The 19,041-nt window shown below is 45.2% G+C and overlaps 1 protein-coding gene across 5 annotated transcripts in view; it reads right to left on the reverse strand.

Moving 5' to 3' along the window:
* Positions 1 to 5,328: 5,328 nt before the first annotated feature.
* Positions 5,329 to 19,041, reverse strand: part of KCNIP2 (potassium voltage-gated channel interacting protein 2) — a 533,119-nt gene continuing 519,406 nt past the window's right edge. For all 5 annotated transcript variants that reach the window (XM_073595494.1, XM_073595497.1, XM_073595495.1 and 2 more), the window contains one exon: positions 5,329 to 16,273. In XM_073595494.1, the coding sequence (XP_073451595.1) occupies positions 16,226 to 16,273 (48 nt within the window). In that variant the 3' untranslated portion in view covers positions 5,329 to 16,225. The remainder of the gene's footprint in view (positions 16,274 to 19,041) is intronic.

A 19,041-nucleotide genomic window follows, 5' to 3' on the forward strand; every position in this document is an offset into this window, starting at 1 on the left:
TGTTCGGACCCTCTCCTTCCTGCATGTCATTGTGTGTTCGGACCCCCTCCTTCCTGCATGTCAGACATTGTGTGTTCGGACCCTCTCCTTCCTGCATGTCAGACATTGTGTGTTCGGACCCCCTCCTTCCTGCATGTCATTGTGTGTTCGGACCCTCTCCTTCCTGCATGTCAGACATTGTGTGTTCGGACCCTCTCCTTCCTGAATGTCATTGTGTGTTCGGACCCTCTCCTTCCTGCATGTCAGACATTGTGTGTTCGGACCCTCTCCTTCCTGAATGTCATTTTGTGTTCGGACCCTCTCCTTCCTGCATGTCATTGTGTGTTCGGACCCTCTCCTTTCTGCATGTCAGACATTGTGTGTTCGGACCCTCTCCTTCCTGCATGTCATTGTGTGTTCGGACCCTCTCCTTCCTGCATGTCAGACATTGTGTGTTCGGACCCTCTCCTTCCTGCATGTCAGACATTGTGTGTTCGGACCCCCTCCTTCCTGCATGTCAGACATTGTGTGTTCGGACCCTCTCCTTCCTGCATGTCAGACATTGTGTGTTCGGACCCCCTCCTTCCTGCATGTCATTGTGTGTTCGGACCCTCTCCTTCCTGCATGTCAGACATTGTGTGTTCGGACCCTCTCCTTCCTGAATGTCATTGTGTGTTCGGACCCTCTCCTTCCTGCATGTCAGACATTGTGTGTTCGGACCCTCTCCTTCCTGAATGTCATTTTGTGTTCGGACCCTCTCCTTCCTGCATGTCATTGTGTGTTCGGACCCTCTCCTTTCTGCATGTCAGACATTGTGTGTTCGGACCCTCTCCTTCCTGCATGTCAGACATTGTGTGTTCGGACCCTCTCCTTCCTGCATGTCAGACATTGTGTGTTCGGACCCTCTCCTTCCTGCATGTCAGACATTGTGTGTTCGGACCCCCTCCTTCCTGCATGTCAGACATTGTGTGTTCGGACCCCCTCCTTCCTGCATGTCAGACATTGTGTGTTCGGACCCCCTCCTTCCTGCATGTCAGACATTGTGTGTTCGGACCCTCTCCTTCCTGCATGTCATTGTGTGTTCGGACCCCCTCCTTCCTGCATGTCAGACATTGTGTGTTCGGACCCCCTCCTTCCTGCATGTCAGACATTGTGTGTTCGGACCCTCTCCTTCCTGCATGTCATTGTGTGTTCGGACCCTCTCCTTCCTGCATGTCATTGTGTGTTCGGACCCTCTCCTTCCTGCATGTCATTGTGTGTTCGGACCCTCTCCTTCCTGCATGTCAGACATTGTGTGTTCGGACCCTCTCCTTCCTGCATGTCATTGTGTGTTCGGACCCTCTCCTTCCTGCATGTCAGACATTGTGTGTTCGGACCCTCTCCTTCCTGCATGTCATTGTGTGTTCGGACCCTCTCCTTCCTGCATGTCATTGTGTGTTCGGACCTCCTCCTTCCTGCATGTCAGACATTGTGTGTTCGGACCCTCTCCTTCCTGCATGTCAGACATTGTGTGTTCGGACCCTCTCCTTCCTGCATGTCATTGTGTGTTCGGACCCTCTCCTTCCTGCATGTCAGACATTGTGTGTTCGGACCCTCTCCTTCCTGCATGTCAGACATTGTGTGTTCGGACCCCCTCCTTCCTGCATGTCAGACATTGTGTGTTCGGACCCTCTCCTTCCTGCATGTCAGACATTGTGTGTTCGGACCCCCTCCTTCCTGCATGTCATTGTGTGTTCGGACCCTCTCCTTCCTGCATGTCAGACATTGTGTGTTCGGACCCTCTCCTTCCTGAATGTCATTGTGTGTTCGGACCCTCTCCTTCCTGCATGTCAGACATTGTGTGTTCGGACCCTCTCCTTCCTGAATGTCATTTTGTGTTCGGACCCTCTCCTTCCTGAATGTCATTTTGTGTTCGGACCCTCTCCTTCCTGCATGTCATTGTGTGTTCGGACCCTCTCCTTCCTGCATGTCATTGTGTGTTCGGACCCTCTCCTTCCTGCATGTCATTGTGTGTTCGGACCCCCTCCTTCCTGCATGTCATTGTGTGTTCGGACCCCCTCCTTCCTGCATGTCAGACATTGTGTGTTCGGACCCTCTCCCTCTCCTTCCTGCATGTCAGATGGTGTGTGTTCGGATGCACTTAATCATAATCGTTGTAGAAATTTCCAGGCAGTCAAATGTGAAAAAAATTAAATAAATGTACCCGTGCCTAATGCGTTTTTTTTCACCCTCCTCCGGTCTCAGGATCACGCGGTGCTTTTTGTGAAGTCAGACCAGACGACAAAAGAATCCTGGATTTTTACAGCAAGCTCGGCTGCTTTGAAATTGCCAAAATGGAAGGATTTCCTAAAGATATTATTATTCTCGGAAGAAGTCTTTAAACTTGTCCGGATTTGTTCTCAGATTTCTCAAACATGGAAGATTCCAGGTTTTGCTCTGCCGGATCTCCTAGGCATAACTACAACACGATGACTCCAATCTTTAATACGAAGAAAAAGCAAAAAAAAAAAAAAAAAAGTTTTTAAATTGTCTAAAGCCTTCTCCATGATGCTGTTTGTTCCTTTGCATGGGGGGGAGTTCTGTGCTCCTGGGTGTGATTATTGAAGGATCCGCGTCGGGTTTTCTTTTTCTGCGTTCCGGATTACGTATTTGACAAACTTCTCATTTAATAATTGTTTCGATTTAAAGAGCTCCTAAAACATGCGTCATCTTGTGCACAAAGGCGCCATGATCTGTTTTTTTTTTTTTTTTTTTTTTTTTTTTCTTTCCAAAGAGGGAACCCCAATTCCCCTCCCCCAGGGAAGATGAACGATGTAGCACATCTCAAGGCGGATTGAAGGGTTGCCTAGAATGGAGGAATTCTAAAAAGCAGCAAAGTAATGATTCTGTAAATGTATTTGTAGGATAATCTATGTACAGACTGTTTACCATTGTTCCTTTTTTTTTTTTTTTTTGTATAATATGTTCAGGTTTCTTTATGCAAGCTTTGATAAAGCATGCTTCATTTTAAAAATTAACGGTTGAAACGGTAAAAAAAATAAAAGTGCTTTAAACCTGCCTTTTCCTGTTCCGTGTACACGTCTCATTGTGGTATAGTTATTAACACTGCGCTTGGTGCATTTCATATGAGGTTTATGCATTTTTTTTATGTTGCCCCATAAGCTTTATAGGTACTTTAAGGGCAATTCCACTTTTGATTAAAAAAAAAAAAAAAATATGAAGAAAAAAAAAAAGTGTGTTTGCTGAAGAGATCGGGGGGGGGCTGTTTTGCAGATACTTGGTTTCCTATAGGCACTTCCCAGTGTTCAGAATTTATAATACTTCCTTAAAGAAGTCATCTCGTGAGCAATGAAAAGTTAATTTGTGGTCTCATAGATTCATATTGAGATACCTGAAGGTTGAAATGTTGAAAGCTTGTCTAGTAAATTCTTTGATTTTTCTTTTTTTTTTTTTTTTACTGCTTGGCAGCTCCTCCCCTTTCAACAGCCCAATTTGTGAGCTTTGCTATCAATGCCAACAGTTTTCTCCTCCTGCATGACTCATTGACTGCACTCCTATTGTGGAGCTCAGACCGAGATGAGTTCATTCTGCCCGCTCTGCGGTGACATGCCCCTCCCCCACTCTGCTATGACATGCCCCCGCTCTGCTGTGACACGCCCCCTCCATGTTTAATGACAGCACATTTATTGTGGAGCTCAGACTGATAGGACTTGCTTCCATTACCTCCACTGTGATGCCCCCACTCTGCTGTGACACGCCCACTCCATGTATATTGACTGCACGTTTATTGCGGAGCTCAGACCGAGATGAGTTCTGCCCCCCGCTGTATTGTGACCCCCCCCCCCCCCCCCGGACTCTGCTGTGGCACGCCCTCTCCATGTTTGACATATATTGTGGAGCTCAGACTGACCGGACTTGCTTCCATTACCTCCACTGTGACCCTCCCCCGCTCTGCTGTGACACGCCCCCTCCCTGTGCACTTGTTGTGACAGCACTGGCCTTGGGCAAGCGCCTGGTGCTTAAAAAGCTTTCAATCACCTCTCATCAATTCTACTTCAGAACAGCGTGGTCGGATAGCGGTAGAGACGGGGGGGGGGGAAGGGGTTGCGTGGTCACCCACGTTAGCCCTAATCTGCAAACGTAAAAACAGGACAAAGTTCTGATTCTCATTATATATATATATATGGAATGTGGGGGTGCTGAGTGAGGTGTAATGGGGGGTGCTGAGTGAGGTGTAATGGGAGATTCAGGTGGTACAGAAGAGTGGAAAATGGGGGGGGGGGGGGGGGCAGAGTGATGTGTAGTGAGGGGCGCATGTGAGGCATGCACAGGTTTCAGAATGTGGGGTAGTGGGGGTTGCAGTGTGAGGTGTAATGGAGGATTTAGAATGTGGAGGTGCAGGAGATGCAGAATGAATGGTAGTGGGGGAGACAGGATGTGGTATACTTGGGGATGCAGAGTAAAGTGTAATGAGGGATGCATGGGATGTGAAGTGAAGTGTATTAAAGGATGCAGGGGATGCGGAGTAAAGTGTAATGAGGGATGCGGAGTGAAGTGGAATGAGGAATGCAGGGGATACGTAGTGAAGTGTAATGAGGGATGCAGGGGATATGGAATGAAGTGTAATGAGGGATGCAGGTGATACGGAGTGAAGTGTAATGAGGGATGCAGGGGATACGGAGTGAAGTGTAATGAGGGATACAGGGGATACGGAGTGAAGTGTAATGAGGGATACAGGGGATACGGAGTGAAGTGTAATGAGGGTTGCTGAGTGAAGTGTATTAAAGAATGCAGGGGATGCAGAGTGAAGTGTAATGAGGGATACAGGGGATACGGAATGAAGTGTAATGAGGGATACAGGAGATACGTAGTGAACTGTAATGAGGGATGCAGGGGATACGGAATGAAGTGCAATGAGGGATACAGGGGATACGGAGTGAAGTGTAATGAGAGTTGCAGAGTGAAGTGTATTAAAGAATGCAGGGGATGCAGAGTGAAGTGTAATGAGGGATGCGGAGTGAAGTGTAATGAGGGTTGCAGAGTGAAGTGTATTAAAGAATGCAGGGGATGCAGAGTGAAGTGTAATGAGGGATGTAGAGTGAAGTTTAATACGGGTGCAGAATACGGGGTAGTAAGTGATGCAAGGGTTGGAGTATTTGGGGATACAGGGAGTGCAGAATGTTGGGGTGCAGGGGGTGCAGACTGGGGAGTGTATAGGGGGACCCAGTGAGGCAGACTGTGCAGAACCCCATGATTTCTTATGGCACCCCTGACCACACCCATGATACGTTTCCTTCTATCATAGTAGAAGATATCGGCGACGATAATAATGACAATGATCAGATCCTGTGCATAGCAATCTTGGTTTTTATTCTTGGTTTTTGTACAAAATAGACATATCTGAAATGCAAAGCAGCTATTATAGGCTAACAAACCAGACACATTTCTATAGAAGTGGGCGAGTCTCTATACACAGCTCATGCATGGTTTTAGGTCAGTGCGGTTCAGCTTCCATAATCGAGATGAAACGAGCATCCAGTCCATGGAACACAAGGAAAGTTTTTTCATAGAACATTCCTCCGAGTCATGTAGAAAGATGAGGTTATAGAAACTTTCAGTCCATACCTGTCATGCTGGAAATCTTTGACATTCCCAAAAAAAAGAAAAAAAAAAGAAGAGGCATTCCAATGTTAACGTCATGGAAGCCAGCTGGAAGAATGGAGGGATTCTTTTCAGTTCCAGCGTTGGGATATTGCTAACTGTATTTTTTGATTCTCAGCTTTTACATACACAGGCTGAGTTTCAAGCAATCATACATAATCTCTGTATTTTCTAAAGCATGCTACTAATTTAATTTTTAATTTTTTTTTTTTTTATTTACTCACCCGATATAAAAAAAACGACAATGGAAAAGGGTACCCCTTTCAATTTCTACGTCATGGAAGATTATTGCCCTTTGCAAAAAAAAAAAAAAGAAATGAATGTGCATAGGATTTCTGTACCAAACTTAATTGATGTTGTTGTCACATTTCTGATCAAACGTCTACAGCCCATTCCCTGGAATTAAACGGGTCCAATGCAAACCATTGTGGAATCCCTATCCATAGATACTTTCTACAGAGGAGCACTTTTTTCAAGGACATATCCATATTGAAGCATCTTATTCGTTAGTCAGCTTGATACAAGTTATGAAAATGTTTCATTTATTTGGCAAAAATATATACTTTCAGCAACCTCTTTCCATACAAGTAGTTGGCCTGGCTCTCAGGTGAGAGTTGGATCAGCCATGCCCATTTTAGGATTCTCCACTTACAAACCTCTTTTATGCATCAGTTTTAGTCCAATCTTTCAAGATCAACCAATCCCCTGCCTGATATCACTTTTATTTATTTATTTATTTTTTTAGGCACAGTGGAGCAGCTTCGAAAAAGCCAACTGTGAAGGTTCTTATTTATCCAGGTGTTGGTATGTCTAGTAGTAGTTGGTCACATTCAACTGGACTTGTTCTCTAATGTTTAAGATGTTTAGTATCTTCTTCAAACCACTTCTACAGTTCTAATGATAGAAGACACCCTCTGTCCTCCATATATATAATGCCATTGACATCAGTTCACACCTTCAGCCATGTAACTCAAAGGATTAACACGTGTGCAGACACCTCTGACACAAACGATGGAATTATGAACATAGAACAAGGTGGTTCCACAGCTTTCATGTCTCCTATTCTGTTCTTGGACCATGCTAAAGAGAACCTGTCCTGAACATATTTATGAGACTTCTCATTTATCCAGGTCATGGTATGTCTAGTAGTAGTTGGTCACATTCAACTGGACTTGTTCTCTAATGTTTAGGATGTTTAGTAGCTTCTTCAAACCACTTCTACAGTTCTAATGACGGAAGACACTATCTGTTATATAATTCCATCCTTGGTGTCAGAAAGGACTCAGAAGTCTTCCTGCGCCTCAAGTAAAGGGGGCATTCTTTTTAAGGTACACATTTTGGACAAAAAAGGGAAGCTGGTTCCCAATTGGTATGAAAGAGGCCCTCTACGTCAATGTGCAACAACCATCTCCAAACAGGGGTGGAAGCCTTCAACACCATCTGTCCTCCACATATGATGGAGCTTTACCATCTCTTTTACCCAAGCGGCTTGGCAATTCCCACATTTAGCCACGTACAATAGAGGAATTTGCATTTATGAAGCCTTCCTGACACCAAGGATAAGATTATGTAACTAGAACTTGGTGGTTCCACAACTTTCATCCCTTCCATTATGTTTTTCTTCAATTCCGAGTGTCAGGAACTTACCCCAGCATTTATATCCACACAAGTAGCACCAAAACTCGGTCACCATGGAATGTGTAGATATTGATTGCCAAAGAAAAGGATATGCGGTGTGAAAGTTGTGCAACCACCCTGTTCTAGTTATATACTCCCTTTCTTGGTGTCACAAAAGTCTCCATAGTCTTTCTACACCTAAAAGAAAAGGAACATTCTTTTGAGGACCGTACATGTTGAGGAAAAAAAGGGAAACTGGTTCCCAAGAGCTATAAAAGGGTCCATCTACGTTAATGTGGAACAATCATCTCCGAACAGGGATGGAACACCATCTGTCCTCCATATATCATGGTGCTTCAACATCTCTACTACCCAAGCGATATGCCAATTCACACATTAATCATGTATAATAGAGGAATATACACCTATGAAGCCTTCATGACACCAGGGATAAGATTATGTAACTAGAACTTGGTGGTTCCACAACTTTCATACCCCCGAATATGTTTTACTTCTCTGAGTGTCAGGAACTTACCCCAGCATTTGTATCCACACAGGTAGCACCAAAACCCAGTCACCATGGAATGTGAAGATATAGATTGCCCATGAAAAGGAAGGTGTGAAAGTTGTGCAACCACCCTGTTCTAGATATATACTCCCTTCCTTGGTGTCACGAAGGACTCTGTAGTCTTTCTACACCTTAAAGAAAATGAACATTCTTTCGAGGACAGTACATGTTGGGAAAAAAGGGAAGCTGGTTCCCAAAAGGTATGAAAGAGGACATCTGCGTCAATGTGGAACACCCATCTCAGAACAGGGGTGGAAGCCTTTAACACCCTCTGTCCTCCATATATGATGGTGCTTCAACATCTCTGCTACCCAAGTAATTTGCCAATTCACACATTTAGCCATGCACAATGGTGGAGTTTACACTTATGAAGCCTTCCTGTCACCAGGGATAAGATTGTGGAACTAGAACTTGGTGGTTCTACAACTTTCATACCTCCAATTGTTTTTCTTCTTTTCTTGAGTGTCAGGAACTTACCCCAGCATTTATATCCACATAGGTAACACCAAAACCCAGTCACCATGGAATGCGTAGATATTGATTGACCAAGAACAGGAAGGGAGGTGTGAAAGTTGTGGAACCACCATGTTCTTTTTACATAATCCCATCATTGGTGTTCATTTCGTATCTTATCCAAGCCAGTTTTCTGGAAGACGGATGGAGTTGACAGTCCCCACCCCTGCTCGGGGATGGGTGTTTCAGTTTGATATCCCCGAACAGGGGTGGAGGCCTTCGACACCATCTGTCTTCTACTTATAATGCTCATTTATTATCTCTGCCCTGGCAATTTAACAATTCCATGTAATTGAGGGCCAACACCTATGTACACTTTCTGACATCAAGGAACCAGAAGAGGGTGGTTCCACAAATTCCACACCTCCCCTCCTGTTCTTGGACAATCAACATCTGCCTTGACATCTTCCATGGTGATTGAATTAAGGTGTCTGTGCTACCTGTATGGATATAAATGCTGGGGTATAGTGAACTTATTAGAACTGAAGAAATGACTAGGAGAAGCTACGAAGTAACTTCAGCATTACGGCTATTTCCAGCTTACTCTTTTACTTATGTGACTGTGGTGTAAATTTCGGGCCCTTTGATACTGCCCTGTACAGTGCAATCTTTCTGCCCAGAACTGCAGCTCTGTTTCTCACCCTCAGTGATGTCACCTGTGGAAGCCACCAGCCTCTGATTGGGTCCTAAGAGTGGGGAAGAGCTCAAGCGATATGATATTAGCCATGAGAAAGAAGCAGGGCTACAACTCTGAGATGCCAAAAGCATTGCCGGGCAAGATCATCCAGTGCCCAGGGCAAAGATGGCAAATTTTGCTCCCCCCCTTCATTATGTGCAAGCCTATGAGGAGGAGGGGGAGAGAGAAACACACCCCGCACCTCCTCCCAACTCTCTCCTTGCCGCTTCCAGCACTGGGCTGACAGAAGTAGTGATGTTGCTGTCACTACTCCTGTCAGCCTCATAGTAGTTGGAACTTGGCTACAATACACTCTGGGCCCTGGGCAGCCGCCCATTCTGCCCACCCCTTGTCCCGGCCAAAAGTATGGTAGATCAGCTAGTAGAGCCCGGAATTTGGACCACATAGTCCTCAAACACATTATTATAACATTTTATTGAAAAATAAAAATGCAGCATAGTGTCCACTTTTGAGAAGTCTGCACCAGGGAGAAGGTAGTGCCTGAACAGAGACCTTCACGGCAGGATCACCAAGGGGTGTATTTATTAAAAAAAATACATAGCTATTGGTCCAGTTAAACTTCTGGTACGTTCGTTCTGTGCAATTGGAGCAAAATTGAATGTTCTTCTATTTCCTATACCAGTGACGGTGTACCTTGGCACCCCAGATGTTTTGGAACTACATTTCCCATGATGCTCATGCGCTCTGCAGTGTAGTTGAGCATCATGGGAAATGTAGTTCCAAAACATCTGGGGTGTCAAGGTTCGCCATCACTGTCCTATACTCATTCATTAAAAAAAAAAAAAAAAAAAGTGGTTTGTAAAAATGCCACATTATGGCCTCTAGATGGAGCTAAAGATCCTAGAAAACAAGTATGATCATCTGCTCCATCTAGTGGCCATAATGCAGTACTTCCCAAACCACTCTATATTTCAAGAATGAATAACATTCAACCTGTAAAGGAAATAGAGAGAGAATATTTGAATTCTTGCAGAACGAAGGTACCAGACGTTTTGCTGGATGAATAGTTATGCAATTTCTTTTTTTTTTATAAATACACCCAAAGTGTTATTTTACTGAAAGCTAAAAACTCAAATGTATTGATTCATTTCATTACATGTTAATGTATTGATTTCAGTTATTTGGTTATACTGTGCTAAGTGGGAGGAGTGACCTAAAATGGACATGTCTGACTCCTGACACCTGAAGGTCGGACCAACTGCTTAGAATATTGTTAAATTCTCCTAATGCTCTTGGTGACAATCCAAGTGTCCAAGGATAAGATCAGAAGAATCTCAGAAAAGGAATATTTTCTTTGCCCAGAGCAACCGGACAGCTTATCCCATAGGTGTATCCATTACAATATTGCAGGTAGCGTCCCATTGGTCGTAAAGACCACATCGTCCCTCCACATCAATTCTATTACAAGGGCCAAAGTAATTTCCTATGATCAACAGCTCCATCTAGTGGCCACCCTGTGGTATTTCTCTGATCGCGGTTTTTCAGCAAAATACCACATTATGCCACGAGATGGAGCTGATGATCAAAGGAAATCATTATTTAGACACATTACTGGGATTATTTGCAACCCTAAGTTCTTCCTCCGGCTATTAGTACTGCTCGCTACTAAAATTTTGTTTTTTGGTAATTTATGGAGGGAAAACAACTCCCGAAATCAGTCATAACACACTGTGATATTTCATCAATAGGTGAAAGAGCAACACAACAGAAGGAATAATTTTGGGGCGGCGTTTGAGAGGCTAGAAGTCAAACCCTTGCAGGGTATATACCACTGTCCAGGATCATGGTAGACCCCCCCCCCCCCAACCCTTGGAATGGTCCAGACAGGCCAACCCTACCTTTTCAGCAAAGCTGTTGTTGTCACCAGATCCACCGCAAGAGAAGTATAAGGGCCTCCTGGAAAAAATGCTGGTTACCTGGTTGCTTTGCTGGCACTTTGGGCTTAATGTTTTTTTTTTGAGGCACCGACCCAGCATGGGTATGCTGATCAGAAAAAAAGTCAGAACTCCTCATCTGCCTACTCATTTCTAGGTTAGTGACTTCAAATTTGAATGAGCTTCGAAATAAATTCTCACTAGGGGGGCGCAAGGCACAGAAGATGCCGTATTATCTGCCTTCCAAAGGGACTCTTCATAGGGATGTATAGAGAACTCCAGGAGTGCTGATTACAAGTAGCTTGGTTGAAAAGCCCAGTTGTCAGCCTATGACGGAAATGGTATGGTTGGATGGAAATCAGATCCCTGCAAAGCCCAGCATGTTACAGAATTGCGTTCCACTCCACTTACAAAAAGAGGAACCTATTTTTGGGGTGTATTCACTCTTTAAAGAGGACCAGTCACAATTTAGACTTTTGCAATAATATTATAATGATACAAATTCAATTGACTCTTTTCCGGGAACTCAGTGGACTTTTTTTTAGCTTTTTTTAACCTATATAATTATAATATAGCAATAATAATAATGATGATCTATTAATATGTAAACCCAACACTTTACATTCCTAATATGTGGCTGCTGTACCACGTACTCGTATGAAAAAGCCTACTGTTCCCTCTGTATTGCTTTCTTTGTGTGAAATCCCTGGTGATCCCGCCAGTCCCTCTGCTTTCCTGTTAAAAACTGACCACACTAGGCACCAGATCACAGCATGGTCAGTTCTCTAGCTATGCTGGGAACTCTGCCTGCTCTCCCCCAATGCTCAAAAACTTATCCTGACACCCCCCCCTCCTTGCACAGCTTTGTCACTAGGAAGACAAGTGTGCTGCTGTTTCTCCTCCTCCAGCTCTCTGAGATCCTTAAGCAGCTGAGAAGAGAGGTTATGTGATCACCTATAAAAAAAAAAAAAAAAAAAAAGGGGAGGAAAAAAGGGTATTTATATGTTATTTTTTTCTATATCCATAAACATACATATACTTTAACAATTGTCACCAGAACAGGAAGTAGGGGGGGAGAGGTGATAGCGGTTGAAACCTGACAGGGGTTCTAACCCCTCCTTACTTAAAGCAAAACTAAAAAAATAACAATTTTTGGTTGGACATACCTTTTTTAAGTCATTGTATTTTTGTTTCTTGCTACGCCCATTTTGGGACAGGTTCTCTTTAAGCCTAACATACATGAAAAGATATAAAAATACAGTTTATGGACATGGTCCCTCATAGCTCGTACCTAGAATGCTATCATCTAACATCCAACAAAGATCTACAAACGCCTTGCGAGTCGCTAGCCAATTCCTACATTCTAAAAATAAGCGACAAAATAATCGAATGATATAAGAAACATTGTTTCGGGATTAAAAGAACTTTTTTTTTTTTTTTGGTCACATGACCTGTATAATAAAACCGGAATTCTAAAGCGTTGTATTATAGGGCAGGCTTGTTGTAGTTACAAATAAGGACAATGGGACGGTGTCATCTGGGGGCGCAGTTCCCCTGGCTGCGGTCTCATTACATTTCCCAGCATGCCTTGCTAGCCTAGGCTGGGTTTATAGATTTAGGGTGATATTATTTCCATCTTTGTGGGGGGGCAGGGCTGACTTTTTTTGGGTCCATTAAAGCTTGACTTCAGATCGTTAACTTTAGATAAGTATTTGTTTTAAAACAGTTCTACATAAACTAGCACAAGTACGTAAAAGCTGTACTAGCATCAGCTTCCGGTTGCTTTCCTGCTCTGCAACATTCAGGGCTCTTTCACATTTTGTGCATTGTACCAATATGCCACAATGCATGGGTTTTCCTGAACCTTCCTGCATCTTGGTCCTCTGTACCGCCCATGCTGTGTCCTTGGCCATGTCCCGGGATCAAAGAATGAACCCTATCTTAGTTCCCCTTATCTTAGTATCATGTGTGCGTAACTCAAAAAGGCATTAATTGTGGGAATCGGGGCCGTGTACACATTTGGAGGCAGGACCAACCCATAAAGTGGGTGTGATGGGTAGTTTTTGCATATTTAAATGTGGGATCTAGGTGGGGTCTAGGTGGGACATAACCATGGGTTTTCCTGAACCTTCCTGTATCTTGGTTCTCTGTCCCGCCCATGCTGTGTCCTTGGCCATGTCCCGGCATCAAAGAATGAACCCTATCTTAGTTCCTGCATGTGTGCGTAACTCAAAAAGGCATTCATTGTGGGAATCGGGGCCGTGTACACATTTGGAGGCAGGACCAACCCATAAAGTGGGTGTGATGGGTAGTTTCTGCATATTTAAAGGTGGGATCTATTTGGGACGTAACCATGGGTTTTCCTGAACCATCCTGCATCTTGGTTCTCCGTCCTGCCCATGCTGTGTCTTGGGCCATGTCTCAGGATCAAAGAATGAACCCTATCTTAGTTCCTGCATGTGTGCGTAACTCAAAAAGGCATTCATTGTGGGAATCAGGGTCATGTACACATTTGGAGGCAGGACCAACCCATAAAGTGGGTGTGATGGGTAGTTTCTGCATATTTAAATGTGGGATCTAAGTGTGGTCTAGGTGGGACGTAACCATGGACCTTCCTGCATCTTGGTTCTCTGTCCTGCCCATGCTGTGTCCTTGGCCATGTCCCAGGATAAAAGAATGAACCCTATCTTAGTTCCTGCATGTGTGCGTAACTCAAAAAGGCATTAATTGTGGGAATCGGGGCCATGTACACATTTGGAGACAGGACCAACCCATAAAGTGGGTGTGATGGGCAGTTTCTGCATATTTAAAGGTGGGGTCTAGGTGGGACGTAACCATGGGTTTTCCTGAACCATCCTACATCTTGGTTCTCTGTCCCGCCTACACTGTGTCCTGGGCCATGTCCCAGGATCAAAGAATGGACCTTATCTTAGTTCCTGCATGTGTGCGTAACTCAAAAAGGCATTCCTTGTGGGAATCAGGACCAACCCATGAAGTAGGTGTGATGGGCAGTTTCTGCATATTTAAAGATGGGATCTTAGGTGGGGTCTAGGTGGGACGTAACCATGGGTTTTCCTGAACCTTCCTACATCTTGGTTCTCTGTCCCGCCCATGCTGTGTCCTGGGCCATGTCCCGGGATTCAAAGAATGAACTTTATTTTAGTTCCTGCACATGTGCAGTAACTCAAAAAGGCATTCATTGTGGGAATCGGGGCCACTCACATATTTAGGGGCAGTGTCTTGGTGGGACCAACCCATAAAGTATGAACCTTATTTTAGGTCCTGCACATGTGCAGTAACTCAACAAGGCATTACTTGTGGGAATCATAGCCACTCACATATTTAGAGGCAGGGTCTTGGTGGGACCAACCCATAAAGTGGGTGTGATTGGCAGTTTTTGCATATTTAAAGGTGTAGTCTTGGTGGGACTTAACCATGGGTTTTCCTGAACAGTTCTGCATCTTGGTCCTCTGTCCTGTCTACGCTGTGTCCTGGGCCATGTCCCGGGATCAAAGAATGGACCTTATCTTAGTTCCTGCATGTGTGCATAACTCAAAAAGGCATTCATTGTGGGAATCTGGACCAACCCAATGGAAAGGGTGTGATGGGCAATTTTTGCATATTTAAAGGTGGGATCTAGGTGGGACATAACCATGGGCTTTCTTGAACCTTCCTGCATCTTGGTCCTCTGTCCCGCCCATGCTGTGTCCGGGGCCATGTCCCGGGATCAAAGAATGAACCTTATGTTAGTTCCTGCACGTGTGGAGCTAATTGTGGAAATCGGGGCCACACACATATTTAGAGGCAGGGTCTTGGAGAGACCAACTTATAGGGGATGTGGATTCTGGAGGGGACAGGGGAGCACTGTGGGAGGCTGAGAGGAACTGTGGGAGGATTAGGGGCATTGTGGAGGTTGAGGGCTCTCAGGGCGGCCTGGGGGCACTGTGGGAGGTTGGGAGTCACTATGGGAGATGTAAAGCACTGTGGAAGTTTAAGGGATCTGCATCTTGCTTGAAGCCTTGGAGAGGGGGGCATGCACAGACAGCGATTGAGAACCGTTGCTTAGGTTATACCCCAACTTTGCACCCTTTTCAACACTCTTGGAGGTTGGGGGCACTATGGGGGACTGGAGGCTATGCAGCAGGCTGAGTGGCACTGTAGGAGGCTGAGTGGCACTATATGAGGTTTGGGGGCATTGTGGAGGTTGAGGGCTCTTAGGGGGCCTACGGGTACTGTGGGACAGTATGGGAAGTTGTGGGGCACTAGGAGGCACTGTGGAAGTTTAAGGGACCTGCATCTTGCTGGAAACCTGGGAGAGGGGAGGCCATGGGCTGACAACCATTGCTTAGGGGACTCTCTGACATTGCACACTTTTCCAACCTGGGTAAGTTTAATGGTCACCCTAGCAAAAGTAATAATTGAGTTTAATGTGGGTACTGGAAGGCTAAATAATCCAGTGGTTCCTTATATCTCTTGGGGACTCCTGCTCAGAAACCCCTGCACCTAAGCTCTGCCCCAATGCCACACCAATTACAAGAGAGTCTTTGTGCTGTATTTTTATTTGGGTTTTATAATAAGAAAGCAGCCAGGAGTGCAAATCTATGATAGATTTTCAACCCATCAGATACCATCCCTAATCAAGATATCAGTTTGGGGGGTGGACAGGCCCTTTAAATGAATTCCAATCCACAGAAAGTGTATGTATTAAGGGGAATAAGGAAATAAGACTGTATATCCCACTAAGGACTGCTGTGAATATTCTCTGTAAAGTGCGTCAGAATTTATAAGCTCCATATAAATTAATAATCCTAATAAACATTGGTACGTGGCTACAGATGCAGTAACATTTTCATGTTTTTCAAAGAAAGGAAAATTTATGTCCTGTTTTCCCGGTTCTGGACAAAAAGTTCACCACGCTCTGTAAAAGGTTACAGAAGGTTCCCATGATATTAAAAAAATAAATTAAATACAAAAGCAAAATATCCCTGAACCACCATCATTTCGAATGAGAACATCTTTTCTTTCAAGGGAAAATATAATCAGTGTTCTGGACGGATCCACTAGGTGGCAGTGTGCTAACGTCAGGAAACTGGAGCTTTGGAATCTTCGACGGTAGGGGTTGGTTTTTCGATGGTAGGGTTTGGTTTGTTTTCTTCCTTTTTTTTTTTTTTTTAAGTGTTTACAACAGCCGTAAAATAGTACAGAGATTATAATTGCATTTTAGTTTGCATCAGACAAACTATTCTGTAATTGTGCAGCCAGAAGAATGTCTATTCGAAAGTGTGATCCCGAAAATCCGTGCAGGCGCAGCTTTTGCTAAATGACGTTGTCGAAGAGCTGCATGGATCTCATAATGTTTTCATCCTGTAGTCAGAAAAGGATACAATATTACATTATGTAACAAGAAATTGAAAGAATTATTGTACATTAAAAAAAGGGGGGGACTTCTAACCTCTACCTTATACTAACCTCTTAGCATCAAACAAGTATGCAGACACTGTGTGACCAACAGTTTGAGGACACCTGACCATCAAACCTATAAGAGCTTGTTGGACATTCCATTATAAAACCAAGGAGTTGCCAATCCACCCACCCTCTATTTACAGCTATAACAGCCTCCACTTTTCCGGGAATACTTCCTACAAGATTTATGAGTGTGTTTGGGAGAATTTGTAACCATTGAGCTAAAAGACCATTTGTGATGTTGAACAAGAAATTGACAAGAATTGGCTCGAAATCAGCATTAGAATTCTTCCCATCACACCGATATAGTTCACATAAAGTTGCAAATTGTGAATGTTAACGCAAACCAATTTGAAGTCAATGCAAACAATTGAGCCCCACTCAGGGGTCATTGGTTGCTAGGTCTCTGGCAGCTGCTGGTGCCCTAGCAACCAATGACGCATCCTCAGCCATATTTGGTCAATGATGGCTGCTAGCATCCCTGGCACCTTTGTTTACGCTCAGCACTCTGCTGGGGAACCCCAGCAGCCAGTTGATTGGGGCCAGAGATGCATCCTTGGTTACTAGGACACTGGCAGCTGCTGGTGCCCTAGCAACTAATTCAGCATCTCCAGCCATATTTGGTCAATGATGTCAGCTAGCATCCCTGGCCCTTGTATTTACATTCAGCTCTCAGCCAGGGAATCCCCCAGCTGCCAATTGACTGGGGTCAGGGATGCATTATTGGTTGCTGGGGCACTGGCAGCTGCTGGCGCCCTAGCAGCCAGTGATGAATGATGTCAGCCATATTTCAGCAATGATGTCAGCTAGCATCCCTGGCCCCTTTGTTTATGCTCAGCCCTCCACTGGGGAATCTCCCAGCAGCCAGCTGGATTGGGGCCAGGGATGCATCATTGGTTACTAGGACACTGGCAGCTGCTGTTGCCCTAGCAACCAATGCCGCATCTCCAGCCATATTTGGTCAATGATGTCAGCTAGCATCCCTGGCCCCTGTATTTACGTTCAGCTCTCAGTCGGGGAATCTCCCAGCAGCCATTTGATTGGGGCCAGGGATACGTCATTGGTTGCTAGGGGACTGGCAGATGCTGGTGCCTTAACAAACAATGGGCATCCCCAGCCATATTTGGTCAATGATGACAGCTAGCATCCCTGGCCCCTGTGTTCACGTTCAGCACTCAGCCGGGGAACCTCCCAGCAGCCAGTTAATTGGGGCCGGGGATGTGTCATTAGTTGCTAGGACACTGGCAGCTGCTGGTGCCCTACCAAGGAATGACGCATACCTAGCAATATTTGGTCAATGATGTCTGCTGGCCCTTTTGTTTAAGCTCAACTCTCTTCCGGCGGATCTCCCAGCAGCCAGGTGATTGGGCCAGGGATGCGTCATTGGTTGCTGGGATACTGGCAGCCACCAGCATTCTAGCAGCTAATGAGTCCTGAACATGAAGCTCTTACATTTAGCGGTGGTAATATTACCACCACTGATTAAATGCTTTCCCAGCAACCAAAGGTTCAGTTCTGAGACGGGGCAAACAGACCATCTAGTTAGGCCTCTCTGTGTCACTTGGAACTCGTACCTCATCCCTAATTGGTACCCTATTGAGCATGTTAAATTGAACTTGTGTGGGATATTTGTTATGCACATCATTGTATCGGCATAATTTAGCTATATTAACCTCTTCCTGCTGGCCATATGCATATATGTGCAGCATGGTGGTGGGCTTTACCACAGTGCCTCCGTTCCTATGCATACAGATGCTGCTGCTGTTGTGTAGTGGGAATATGCTCGCTCCCCACTACCAGCACTGTGATCGTGCTGTCACCAACGGCTCCCATCACTGTGTGTGGCTTTTCTGGCTCCCGACAGCCACTTACAGTGACCCATGATAAATGCTTAAGGGTCTCCGCTCAGGCTATCAAGGTCCGATGAGTGGGATGCCATTGACTGGTGAGGCTGCAGGCTGAGGAATGGTCCGTGGAGACCCAAAGCACGCTGCAGAAATGGGAAGAAATAGCCCCAACCCCTGCACACCTCACCTGGCCCAGGTGGTTAGCAGGTAAAAGCAGCCTCAGCTCAAATCATCTACACCACGTCTCCAACATGTTTTGCCCCACCCTGGGGCTTAATCATGGAGCTTATGGAGATCTCCATGATTAACCCCCAGGGCGGGGCGACACATGTTGGGGACATGGTCTGAATGACTCTAGCTGAGGCTGCTTTTGCCTGCTAAAAACTCGGGTGAGGTGTGCGGCGGTTGGGCAATCTCTTCATATTTCTGCAGCCAATCACATGATCAAGAGTTCGCCAGCTTGCTTCCAGAATTAAGGTCACCCAAAAGGGTCGGCTCCTGCTGGCAGAGAAGGGTCAGCAAGCCCCCCATGACGTTATATTCATTTAGTCTTAGTGACCATTGTCCCCAAAACTTTGTTTAAGCTCAGCTCTCCGCTGGAGAATCCCCCAGCATCCAGTTGATTGGGGCCAGGGATGCATCATTGGTTGCTAGGACATTGGAAGCTGCTGGTGCCCTAGCAACCAAGGACGCATCCCCACCCATTTTTGGTCATATTGGCCATAATGGGTGCAGGCTGAGGAGGGGTCCGTCCAGACCCAAAGCACGCTGCAGAAATGGGAGGAGATAGCCCAACCGCGGCACACCTTACCCAGCCCGAGT

The sequence above is a fragment of the Aquarana catesbeiana genome, linkage group LG08 (assembly GCF_042186555.1).
Source record: "Aquarana catesbeiana isolate 2022-GZ linkage group LG08, ASM4218655v1, whole genome shotgun sequence".
Classification (NCBI taxonomy): Eukaryota; Metazoa; Chordata; class Amphibia; order Anura; family Ranidae; genus Aquarana; species Aquarana catesbeiana.